Source organism: Lethenteron reissneri, chromosome 63 (genome assembly GCF_015708825.2).
Source record: "Lethenteron reissneri isolate LAM-NWPU_2019-01 chromosome 63, ASM1570882v1, whole genome shotgun sequence".
Lineage (NCBI taxonomy): Eukaryota > Metazoa > Chordata > Hyperoartia > Petromyzontiformes > Petromyzontidae > Lethenteron > Lethenteron reissneri.
Window position 1 is genome coordinate 6,308,861 of NC_083841.1, and position 12,509 is coordinate 6,321,369.

The 12,509-nt window shown below is 50.2% G+C and overlaps 1 protein-coding gene across 1 annotated transcript; it reads left to right on the top strand.

The window, feature by feature from the left end:
• Positions 1-357: 357 nt before the first annotated feature.
• On the top strand, positions 358-12,108 carry LOC133358743 (acyl carrier protein, mitochondrial-like). The gene is made up of 5 exons (XM_061577189.1): positions 358-547; positions 8,600-8,755; positions 10,047-10,134; positions 11,216-11,350; positions 12,028-12,108. The coding sequence occupies exons 1-4, from the start codon at positions 431-433 to the stop codon at positions 11,299-11,301; spliced, it is 447 nt and encodes a 148-aa protein (XP_061433173.1). The 5' UTR covers positions 358-430; the 3' UTR covers positions 11,302-11,350; positions 12,028-12,108.
• Positions 12,109-12,509: the final 401 nt, after the last annotated feature.

The window sequence follows — 12,509 nt, forward strand, 5'->3', positions numbered from 1 at the left end:
GCAGTTACGAAAGCTTCAAATCCAGTGTGAAGCTGTTGTTCCTACATTGTATAACCACTGTGATAAGGAATCGAACTCTGCGCATTGATCACAATTGAAAATCGACAAATCCCAAACTGTTAAACACCACGTGGGAATCGATATTCACAGCAGCCTCAGAGGAATCTAATAATTATAATCGACATAATTGAATCGACGACAAGAGAATCGATCCAACCGAGCGTTTTACAAAAAAACACAACCAAGGGCGTGGAATCGATCCGACTAATTCGATTCCATCGATTCGACAGCTTAATTAAACCTAACCTTAAATGCGCGTGAATCGATTACGGGTGGTGTCGTTTGGTGTCGAATCGTAACGGGGGGGAATCGAATCGACCACCGGTCACCATCATCATCATCACTGCTCTTGAAGGGCAACTCGATTACGATGTTCTCTGCGGTCGTTCGCTTCTCGTTACGTGAGCGATGCTGGCGAGCCGGCTCGAGGGGCATCACCGGGGCCGCCACGTGGAGGGGGAGGAGAGCAGAGGTCGTGCCGCGCGCTGTGAGTGATGTCCACCCGTCCCCTAGGTCGACTCAGCCTCAAATGAGTAGCTGGTGCGGTGTGTAAATATCGCCACTGGGGAGACAAAGACGGCCGGGCGTGGTGCTGGCCACCCAACGCAATCCTCGTGTGCTGTTCAGGCCTTGATCGGTTGCTGCTACTCGCTAACAGCACTTGCCTCTACAGTCTGGCAAGGCTACACGGGGGATCTTTGTCTTTGTGTGCGAGTTGGGGGGTGGGGGTGGTGAGCGGTGGCGCAGTGGTTAGCGCGCTGCGCAGTCTATGGACAGTGTTGAGTCTATGGGCAGTGCTGAGTCTATGGGCAGTGCTGAGTCTTTGGGTAGTGTTGAGTCTATGGGCAGTGTTGAGTCTATGGGCAGTGTTGAGTCTTTGGGCAGTGTTGAGTCTATGGGTAGTGTTGAGTCTATGGGTAGTGTTGAGTCTATGGGCAGTGTTGAGTCTATGGGCAGTGTTGAGTCTATGGGTAGTGCTGAGTCTATGGGTAGTGTTGAGTCTATGGGTAGTGTTGAGTCTATGGGCAGTGTTGAGTCTATGGGTAGTGTTGAGTCTATGGGTAGTGCTGAGTCTATGGGTAGTGTTGAGTCTATGGGCAGTGTTGAGTCTATGGGCAGTGTTGAGTCTATGGGCAGTGTTGAGTCTATGGGCAGTGTTGAGTCTATGGGTAGTGTTGAGTCTATGGGCAGTGTTGAGTCTATGGGCAGTGTTGAGTCTATGGGTAGTGTTGAGTCTATGGGTAGTGTTGAGTCTATGGGCAGTGCTGAGTCTATGGGCAGTGTTGAGCCTATGGGCAGTGTTGAGTCTATGGGTAGTGTTGAGTCTATGGGCAGTGTTGAGTCTATGTGCAGTGCTGAGTCTATGGGCAATGCTAGTCTATGGGTAGTGTTGAGTCTATGGGTAGTGTTGAGTCTATGGGTAGTGTTGAGTCTATGGGTAGTGTTGAGTCTATGGGCAGTGCTGAGTCTATGGGCAATGCTAGTCTATGGGTAGTGTTGAGTCTATGGGCAGTGTTGAGTCTATGGGCAGTGCTGAGTCTATGGGTAGTGTTGAGTCTATGGGCAGTGTTGAGTCTATGGGTAGTGTTGAGTCTATGGGCAGTGCTGAGTCTATGGTGCAGTGCTGAGTCTATGGGCAGTGTTGAGGCTATGGTGCAGTGTTGAGTCTATGGGCAGTGTTGAGTCTATGGGTAGCAGTGTTGCGTCTATGGTGCAGTGTTGAGTCTATGGGCAGTGTTGAGTCTATGGGCAGTGTTGAGTCTATGGGCGGTGTTGAGTCTGTGGGCAGTGTTGAGTCTCTGGGTAGTGTTAAGTCTATGGGCAGTGTTGAGTCTATGGGCAGTGTTGAGTCTATGGGTAGTGTTGAGTCTATGGGGCAGTATTGAGTCTATGGGCAGTGTTGAGTCTATGGGCAGTGTTGAGTCTATGGGCAGTGTTGAGTCTATGGGCAGTGCTGAGTCTATGGGCAGTGTTCAGTCTATGGGCAGTGCTGAGTCTATGGGCAGTGTTGAGTCTATGCGTAGTCTTGAGTCTATGGGCAGTGTTGAGTCTATGGGCAGTGTTGAGTCTATGGGCAGTGTTGAGTCTATGGGCAGTGTTGAGTCTTCTATGGGCAGTGTTGAGTCTATAGGCAGTGTTGAGTCTATGGGCAGTGTTAAGTCTATGGGTAGTGCTGAGTCTATGGGTAGTGCTGAGTCTATGGGTAGTGCTGAGTCTATGGGCAGTGTTGAGTCTATGGGCAGTGCTGAGTCTATGGGCAGTGTTGAGTCTATGGGCAGTGTTGAGTCTATGGGCAGTGTTGAGTCTATGGGCAGTGTTGAGTCTATGGGCAGTGCTGAGTCTATGGGCAGTGTTGAGTCTATGGGCAGTGTTGAGTCTATGGGTAGTGCTGAGTCTATGGGCAATGTTGAGTCTATGGGCAGTGTTAGTCTATGGGTAGTGTTGAGTCTATGGGCAGTGTTGAGTCTATGGGCAGTGTTGAGTCTATGGGCAGTGCTGAGTCTATGGGTAGTGTTGAGTCTATGGGTAGTGTTGAGTCTATGGGTAGTGCTGAGTCTATGGGTAGTGTTGAGTCTATGGGTAGTGTTGAGTCTATGGGCAGTGTTGAGTCTATGGGCAGTGCTGAGTCTATGGGCAGTGTTGAGTCTATGGGTAGTGTTGAGTCTATGGGTAGTGCTGAGTCTATGGGTAGTGTTGAGTCTATGGGTAGTGTTGAGTCTATGGGCAGTGTTGAGTCTATGGGTAGTGTTGAGTCTATGGGTAGTGCTGAGTCTATGGGTAGTGTTGAGTCTATGGGTAGTGTTGAGTCTATGGGCAGTGTTGAGTCTATGGGTAGTGTTGAGTCTATGGGTAGTGCTGAGTCTATGGGTAGTGTTGAGTCTATGGGCAGTGTTGAGTCTATGGGCAGTGTTGAGTCTATGGGCAGTGTTGAGTCTATGGGCAGTGTTGAGTCTATGGGTAGTGTTGAGTCTATGGGCAGTGTTGAGTCTATGGGCAGTGTTGAGTCTATGGGTAGTGTTGAGTCTATGGGCAGTGCTGAGTCTATGGGCAGTGTTGAGCCTATGGGCAGTGTTGAGTCTATGGGTAGTGTTGAGTCTATGGGCAGTGTTGAGTCTATGTGCAGTGCTGAGTCTATGGGCAATGCTAGTCTATGGGTAGTGTTGAGTCTATGGGTAGTGTTGAGTCTATGGGTAGTGTTGAGTCTATGGGTAGTGTTGAGTCTATGGGCAGTGCTGAGTCTATGGGCAATGCTAGTCTATGGGTAGTGTTGAGTCTATGGGCAGTGTTGAGTCTATGGGCAGTGCTGAGTCTATGGGTAGTGTTGAGTCTATGGGCAGTGTTGAGTCTATGGGTAGTGTTGAGTCTATGGGCAGTGCTGAGTCTATGGTGCAGTGCTGAGTCTATGGGCAGTGTTGAGGCTATGGTGCAGTGTTGAGTCTATGGGCAGTGTTGAGTCTATGGGTAGCAGTGTTGCGTCTATGGTGCAGTGTTGAGTCTATGGGCAGTGTTGAGTATATGGGCGGTGTTGAGTCTGTGGGCAGTGTTGAGTCTCTGGGTAGTGTTAAGTCTATGGGCAGTGTTGAGTCTATGGGCAGTGTTGAGTCTATGGGCAGTGTTGAGTCTATGGGTAGTCTTGAGTCTATGGGGCAGTATTGAGTCTATGGGCAGTGTTGAGTCTATGGGCAGTGTTGAGTCTATGGGCAGTGTTGAGTCTATGGGCAGTGCTGAGTCTATGGGCAGTGTTCAGTCTATGGGCAGTGCTGAGTCTATGGGCAGTGTTGAGTCTATGCGTAGTCTTGAGTCTATGGGCAGTGTTGAGTCTATGGGCAGTGTTGAGTCTATGGGCAGTGTTGAGTCTATGGGCAGTGTTGAGTCTATGGGCAGTGTTGAGTCTATGGGCAGTGCTGAGTCTATGGGTAGTGTTGAGTCTATGGGCAGTGTTGAGTCTTCTATGGGCAGTGTTGAGTCTATGGGCAGTGTTGAGTCTATGGGCAGTGTTAAGTCTATGGGTAGTGCTGAGTCTATGGGTAGTGCTGAGTCTATGGGCAGTGTTGAGTCTATGGGCAGTGCTGAGTCTATGGGCAGTGTTGAGTCTATGGGCAGTGTTGAGTCTATGGGCAGTGTTGAGTTGAGTTCTATGGGCAGTGTTGAGTCTATGGGCAGTGCTGAGTCTATGGGCAGTGTTGAGTCTATGGGCAGTGTTGAGTCTATGGGTAGTGCTGAGTCTATGGGCAATGTTGAGTCTATGGGCAGTGTTAGTCTATGGGTAGTGTTGAGTCTATGGGCAGTGTTGAGTCTATGGGCAGTGTTGAGTCTATGGGCAGTGCTGAGTCTATGGGCAGTGTTGAGTCTATGGGCAGTGTTGAGTCTATGGGTAGTGCTGAGTCTATGGGCAATGTTGAGTCTATGGGCAGTGTTAGTCTATGGGTAGTGTTGAGTCTATGGGCAGTGCTGAGTCTATGGGCAGTGTTGAGTCTATGGGCAGTGTTGAGTCTATGGGTAGTGTTGAGTCTATGGGCAGTGTTGAGTCTATGGGCAGTGTTAGTCTATGGGTAGTGCTGAGTCTATGGGCAGTGTTGAGTCTATGGGCAGTGTTGAGTCTATGGGCAGTGCTGAGTCTATGGGCAGTGTTGAGTCTGTGGGCAGTGCTGAGTCTGTGGGCAGTGCTGAGTCTATGGGCAGTGTTGAGTCTTTGGGTAGTGCTGAGTCTATGGGCAGTGTTGAGTCTATGGGCAGTGCTGAGTCTATGGGCAGTATTGAGTCTATGGGCAGTGTTGAGTCTATGCGCAGTGTTGAGTCTATGGGCAGTGTTGAGTCTATGGGCAGTGTTGAGTCTATGGGCGGTGTTGAGTCTATGCGCAGTGTTGAGTCTATGGGCAGTGTTGAGTCTATGGGCAGTGCTGAGTCAATGGGCAATGTTGAGTCTATGGGCAGTGTTGAGTCTATAAGCAGTGCTGAGTCAATTGGCAATGTTGAGTCTATGGGCAGTGTTGAGTCTATGGGGAGTGTTGAGTCTATGGGCAGTGTTGAGTCTATGGGCAGTGTTGAGTCTATGGGCAGTGTTGAGTCTATGCGCAGTGTTGAGTCTATGGGCAGTGTTGAGTCTATGGGTAGTGTTGAGTATATGGGCAGTGTTGAGTCTATGGGCAGTGTTGAGTCTATGGGCAGTGCTGAGTCTATGGGCAGTGTTGAGTCTATGGGCAGTGTTAGTCTATGGGCAATGTTAGTCTATGGGCAGTGTTGAGTCTATGGGCAGTGTTAGTCTATGGGCAATGTTAGTCTATGGGCAGTGTTGAGTCTATGGGTAGTGCTGAGTCTATGGTAGGTGTTAGTCTATGGGCAGTGTTAGTCTATGGGCAGTGTTGAGTCTATGGGCAGTGTTGAGTCTATGTGCAGTGTTGAGTCTATGGGCAGTGTTGAGTCTATGGGCGGTGTTGAGTCTATGGGCGGTGTTGAGTCTATGGGCGGTGTTGAGTCTATGTGCAGTGTTGAGTCTATGGGCAGTGTTGAGTCTATGTGCAGTGTTGAGTCTATGGGCAGTGTTGAGTCTATGTGCAGTGTTGAGTCTATGGGCAGTGTTGAGTCTATGGGCAGTGTTGAGTCTATGGGCAGTGTTGAGTCTATGGGCGGTGTTGAGTCTATGTGCAGTGTTGAGTCTATGTGCAGTGTTGAGTCTATGTGCAGTGTTGAGTCTATGGGCAGTGTTGAGTCTATGGGCAGTGTTGAGTCTATGGGCAGTGTTGAGTCTATGGGCAGTGTTGAGTCTATGGGCGGTGTTGAGTCTATGGGCGGTGTTGAGTCTATGTGCAGTGTTGAGTCTATGGGCAGTGTTGAGTCTATGGGCGGTGTTGAGTCTATGTGCAGTGTTGAGTCTATGTGCAGTGTTGAGTCTATGTGCAGTGTTGAGTCTATGGGCAGTGTTGAGTCTATGGGCGGTGTTGAGTCTATGGGCGGTGTTGAGTCTATGGGCAGTATGTATGTTGAACTTCTGTTGCACTGTACGTAGCACAAAATCGTGCTAATCGGAGGTGCAGGGGGGTAGGAAAGTCGTGTAATATTCTTCAAGGGCCATGCTTAAACTCGTTGTCTGCTATATCGATGTTTTTAAATCCTTTATATTAAGTTCGCTTGCTTGCTTAGGACCGTGCAAATCTTTCGGTCGTTTTTTAATCCACTTCCCGTGATCCAATCGAGCTGACATTTTCCACACAGACTCGTTGTGCGTGACAATTAATGTTCGTGAAAATTTTTTTTCCAAAATTTTACACTTTTTAGGACAAAAATATTATATTTAATTACCAATTGCTTAATGATGCAATGCAATCATCTGACCCATAGGTGGCAGCCATCTCAAGCCAGAGGACGAGAGGACTCTAGCCGCCACGCATATAAAGGATTTATAGTGAAAAACTTTGTTTCTACGTGTTATACTTATTTTAGTCCTTGTTTTGCTACTGTTGCTAAAGCGTCCATCATCAGGTGGAACGGACGCTTGTGTTGCGATCGAAACGTCGTGCTATATTATTTTATCTGACTTTACCGAAAGAACCAAAGAGTATGGATTCCTGCAGTCACGAAAGCCTCAAATCGAGATTGAATCTCGGCACTGATAAGGGGTTGACGGGTCTGAGATGCAGAGCAGCACACGACTTCCAATTTCAAATTCAAGGTGGTGGGGGGGTCAAGCCAGCAGATACCCGCGTCAGGAGTAGTAGCAGCAGCGGGGGTCGTCTTGTATCGTCGCTGGTGGTGTCTCCTCTTTCGTATTTGTGGATCGGGGGCATCGTTACGTTGTCACACGTTGCTGCTGCTGTTGTTGTTGTTGCTGCTGTTGTTGCTGCTGCTGTTGTTGTTGCTGTTGTTGCTGCTGCTGTTGCTGTTGTTGCTGCTGCTGTTATTGTTGTTGCTGCTGCTGCTGTTGTTGATGTTGTTGTTGTTGCTGCTGCTGTTGCTGCTGCTGTTGCTGTTTTGCTGCTGCTGTTGTTGCTGCTGCTGTTGTTGCTGCTGCTGTTGTTGTTGCTGCTGTTGTTGTTGCGGTCTCAGTTCCTGGATGAGCACAGTCGCCACGCTGCTACTGGAGAGGTGGTTCTTTTTTCATCGCACTTTTCCATTGGTGCATCATCGCCGATCCGCATCTGCTGCTGCTGCCCGTTGGTTTGTGCGGTGGATGCGGTGTGAGGGGTGCGGGACCATGAGGTGTGAGCACTGACGTTCTGTAGCGCAAGCGTGTTTGCGAATGCCGTATGATGTTTATATGGGCGCGCTCGTGTGTGCGTACGTGCACGCGTGTGTGTGCGTGAACACGTGTGTGTGTGTGTGTGCGTCTCACACCCACATGCGTGCGTACACGTGCGTGTGTGTGTGCGCGAACACGTGTGTTTGTGTGCGTGCATGGGCACGTGTGTGTGTGCGCGTGCGTCACACACACACACATGCGCGCGTGCACACGCACAGCAAGTTGGCACAGTAGGGGGCACAGGTGGTGCATCAGCCAGTCATCTCAGTCAAGTCAACCCGTGGCACCTTCTGGGTCTGCCCTGTGATCTCTTGCCAGCGGGTGTTCGACACTTCACGTGGCCTAAACGTGCACATGGCCTGGCACAAGCGTCGCGGAGACGTTATCGCCACCGTGTGGCGAATGGCGGCTATTGTAGTTGTACACGCGCATTTGTGTGTGTGCGTACACGTGTGTGTGCGTGTGTGTGCGTACACGTGTGTGTGTGCGTACACGTGTGTGTGTGTGTGCGTGTGTGTGCATGTGTGTGTGCGTACACGTGTGTGTGTGCAAGTGTGTGCGTGTGTGTGTGTGCGTACACGTGTGTGTGTGTGCGTGTGTGCGTGCGTACACGTATGTGTACACGTGTGTGTGTGTGTGCGTGCGTACACGTATGTGTACACGTGTGTGTGTGAGTACGTGTGTGTGCGTGTGTACACGTGTGTGTGCGTGTGTACACGTGTGTGTGCGTGTGTACACGTGTGTGTGCGTACACGTGTGTGTGCATACACGTGTGTGTGTGTACACGCGTGCGTGTGTGTGAGTACGTGTGTGTGTGCGTGTGTACACGTGTGTGTGTGTGTGAGTACGTGTGTGTGCGTGTGTACACGTGTGTGTGTGTGTACACGCGTGCGTGTGTACACGTGTGTGTGTGTGCGTACGCGTGTGTGTGTGTACACGCGTGCGTGTGTACACGTGTGTGCGTGTGTGTGTGCGTACGCGTGTGTGTGTGTGTACACGTGTGTGTGCGTGTGTACACGTGTGTGTGCGCCTGTGACCAACTTGCATCTCGAAAGCTAAGCACGTCTGAGCCCGGATTGTGTCAAGTTGGGCGACGTCCTGCACCACGAGATTCCTTCCGACATTAGCAAGCCACGGGGAGCTACGCACTTTCAAGTCGTCACACTAACTTCTTCAGAACTGCTTTTCGCGCGTTCAGTTTGTCGTCCTTCCAGCCCGCCCGCCCGCACCTCCGTATTGGCGACGGTTTGTCTCCATACGTACGGCGCGAAAGAAGTCCAACTCGCTATACGTGCATTGCAGGTCATCTCACCTCTGTGGAAGCAGCAGCAGCAGCCGCCACGCCACCCGAGTGCAGTGTGCGCTCGCTTCCTGGCGGACAGCGCCACCGCGGACGCCTCGGTGCACGACCGAGTGATGCTGGTGCTGAAGGCGTATGACAAGGTGGACCCGCAGAAGGTGAGCGAGGGGACGAGCGGCGCGATGCCACGCAAACAAATTGCAAAGGTCCCCCGTGTAGCCCGTGGCAGGCTGTCGGGGCAAGTGCGGTTAGTCAGCAGCAGCGCCTGCGAAGGCCGGGGGTCGGGTGGGTCAGCACCACGCCCGGCCGCCTTTGTCTCCCCCAGCGGCGATGTTTACCGCGCACCGCACCGGGTACTCATTTGAGGCTGAGTCGACCTAGGGGGGAGGCCCAGGACGGCTTCAGATAATCATCGGCGGTGTTGGACCGTGAGCGGGAATCGAACTTGTAACCTACAAATCTCTACACACGCATTCACATGCCTCTACACACACATTCACATGCCTCTACACACACTCACATGCCTCTACACACGTTCGTATATGTACACTCTCACTCGTACACATCTGTGTTACGCAACGCACAAAGACCACAAATATGGCCTTGAACATACTATCTTATTTGACAGGTACTATTCTACTTTACCGAGTGTTGACATCCCCAGCGTTTAACAGTACTCTCCTTTTTGTATTTGGATTGTCAACCAACACCGGGTACAACAACAACATGTGCACCTGTTGTTCTCTTTTAGCCCCGCCTACCCCCCCCCCAATACGTTCCACTCATTGGCTACCACATTCAGATAAGCCCCTCCCCCCTCCTCCCCCCTTAACTTGTATTTAAGAGCTTGTATCTTGGAATCTCTGCCTCACTTGATACAGCAAATCTGGCTGTGACGGTCCCACCTGAAGACGGAGATTTGTGTTGCCTCCGAAACTATTATTTATATACTATTTATTATGTTTACCTACGCGACTTTACCGAAAAAAGTATGAATCCTTGCAGTCACGAAAGCTTCAAATTGGCCTTGAACAGACTATGTTGGGGAAAGTGCGAGCCCCTAGTTACGTACACATGCACTCGCACACACGGTTACGTATCTTTACACACTCACGGTTACACGCACGCACACACGTGGCTGTGAATGTTCCTGTGTGCGGGGAGCGGTAGCGCAGCGGTGAGCGCGCCGCGCTACGAACCCGGCGACCCGAGTTCGGCTCCCGCTCGCGGCCAACACCGGTGACGATCGTCTGAACCGGTGCTGCGCCTCCCCTAGGTCGACTCGGCCTCAAATGAGTGTGTAAACATCGGGCCGGGCGTGGTGCTGGCCACCCACCCACCCCCTCGTGTGCCGTGCCGGCCTTCATAGGTGCTGCTACTCGCCCACAACATTTGCCCCCCACGCTACGGTCTGTTGAAGGCCACGCGGGCGATTCTTTGTCTTCGCAGCTAACGCTAGAGTCTCACTTCCTGAAAGACCTGGGCCTTGACAGCTTGGATCAAGTGGAGCTCATCATGGGCATCGAGGATGAGTTTGGTGAGAGATTGCGGAGAGACACAGACACTCGCACACAAAGGCAGAAGAAGCCGTGTAGCCTCGCACGGACTGTTGGGGCAAGTGCTGTTAGTGAGCAGCTGTGAAGGCCGACTTAGCACACGATGCGGCGGAGTCGTTAGCACCACGCACGGCCGCCTTTGTCTCCCCAGTGGCGACGTTTTGTACGCACCGCTACGCCAGGTACTCGTTTAATGCACGGGTGGAAAAAACCCGATTTTTGCAGCGGCAGGCATCGTGTTTTTTCTTTAATACAATTGAACCCGATTTCGGGGAGTTAAAACCCGGTTTAATGAATACGAAGCTCTGATCCAAGGCTTAGGCTGCTTCCTCGTCGGTGCTGCTGTCGTATTCGGGGGGGGGCGTCGGGCACGGGGTAGTCGTAGAATGCGGCGGGCAGGTTGGTCGTGATGAACACGAGCTTCTCCTCCACAATCGTGGGCGCCGCCAGTGAGTTCCTTAGCTTGGGGAATGGATGAAGCCCATCGCTGAGAAGTGCGATTCTGCAATTAGAACCAATGAAACCGGATTTCTCCCAATCTCAGATGATCGGGATTAATATAAAAAGACAATTAAATCGGATTTCTCCCAATCTCAGATGATCGGGATTAATATAAAAAGACAATTAAATCGGATTTCTCCCAATCTCAGATGATCGGGTTTAATATAAAAAGACAATTAAATCGGATTTCTCTCAATCTCAGATGATCGGGTTTAATATAAAAAGACAATTAAATCGGATTTCTCCCAATCTCAGATGATCGGGATTAATATAAAAAGACAATTAAATCGGATTTCTCCCAATCTCAGATGATCGGGATTAATATAAAAAGACAATTAAATCGGATTTCTCCTAATCTCAGATGATCGGGTTTAATATAAAAAGGCAATTTTTGTAAAAAACCCGACTGTGCCAGGTGTGACTGGTGCGTGTGGTGTGTCTGGGGTGATTGGGGTGCCTGGAGTGACTGGCATGTCTGCTGTGCCTGTAATATCTAGCGTGTCTGGTATGTCTGGTGTGCCTGCCGTGCCGACCGACATTCCCTTGTCTTTGCCGTCCCAGGTTTTGAAATCCCCGACTCGGACGCAGAGAAGCTGCTCACAGCTAAGGACGTCATCGCCTACGTCAGCAAGAAGCTCAGCGAGTAGCACGCCGGAGAGCCGGGGGGGGGTGGCGGCATCACCGGCGCGGCTTGAGGTGTGCGTCTCGCAAGGGCACGGCGACACGGCGACAAGCCGGCCAGCCGACACGGGCCCCGATGCTCTTTCACGTTGTGATCATCTTCAGCTTGGCGTGCCGCGCGCACGGAAGCTTACGAGCGACGCGTTGATTTTGCCGGTGTCAAAGTGGAGAAAACATGAGAATGTGTCGATTTAAAGCTTTCGTGACTGCAGGGATTCATCTTCTTGGTTCTTTCGGTAAAGTCACGTAGAATGGAAATAATACAATGATAAAAATAAAACATAATACAATAACTCACGGAGAATGGAAATAATAAAATATTTAAAATAAAACATTATTAAATAATTCTCAATTTTATTATGTTTTATTTTTATTATTTTATTACTTCTATTCTACGTGACTTTACGGAAATAACCAAGAAAATGAGAATGTGCTTTACGCTCTATGGCAATAAAATGGGATTCGTGTTAAGAGTTTCAAACACCAAATAAGGTGCCTTTTTCAAGGATTCGAGTTCCTGCATGAACCAGACGCAATTCCTTGCGGTGAACACGCAAACACAATCGCGTGGCTTTGATGACAATCTATGATGCATTCAATCTTGATTTGAAGTTTTCGTGACTGCAGGGATCCATACTCTTTGGTTCTTTCGGTAAAGTCACGTGGTCGTGTGTGTGCGTGTTTTTTTTCAGGGTGAAAATCGTCGTTAGCTTCGGCACTGAACAAGACGCACCTTTCACTATTTAAACAATAAAATCTGAACGCGAAAGAAACGCAGGGAGTCGCCGTTATATGTTATTGACCCGCACACAGACGATCCGAAGGTCACCCGTGGTTTGAATGTTTTTTATTCGTCTTCGTCCCCCTGTTTTGTTATCACAAGTTCCATAAATATTCTGAATTCCTCTGTTGATATGTAAACTCCTTTGTCAAGGCGATCTCCTCCTCTAACCCAGCTTAAATATACGCTGCCAAGCCTGGTGGTGTTCATTCGGACGCTGTCTTTCCGGCAGCCCTGTTCTTCACCTGAGGATGGCTGCTTGCGTTGTGGCCGAAACGTCGTGAGAATTGTATTTTATTACGTTTTATTTGTGTCTTGCGTGCGTTCCGGTGCATCCTATTCGAACCGTTCAAAAGTTCACACTTTCTGCTGATGGTGTGGTTGGCCCTGTCG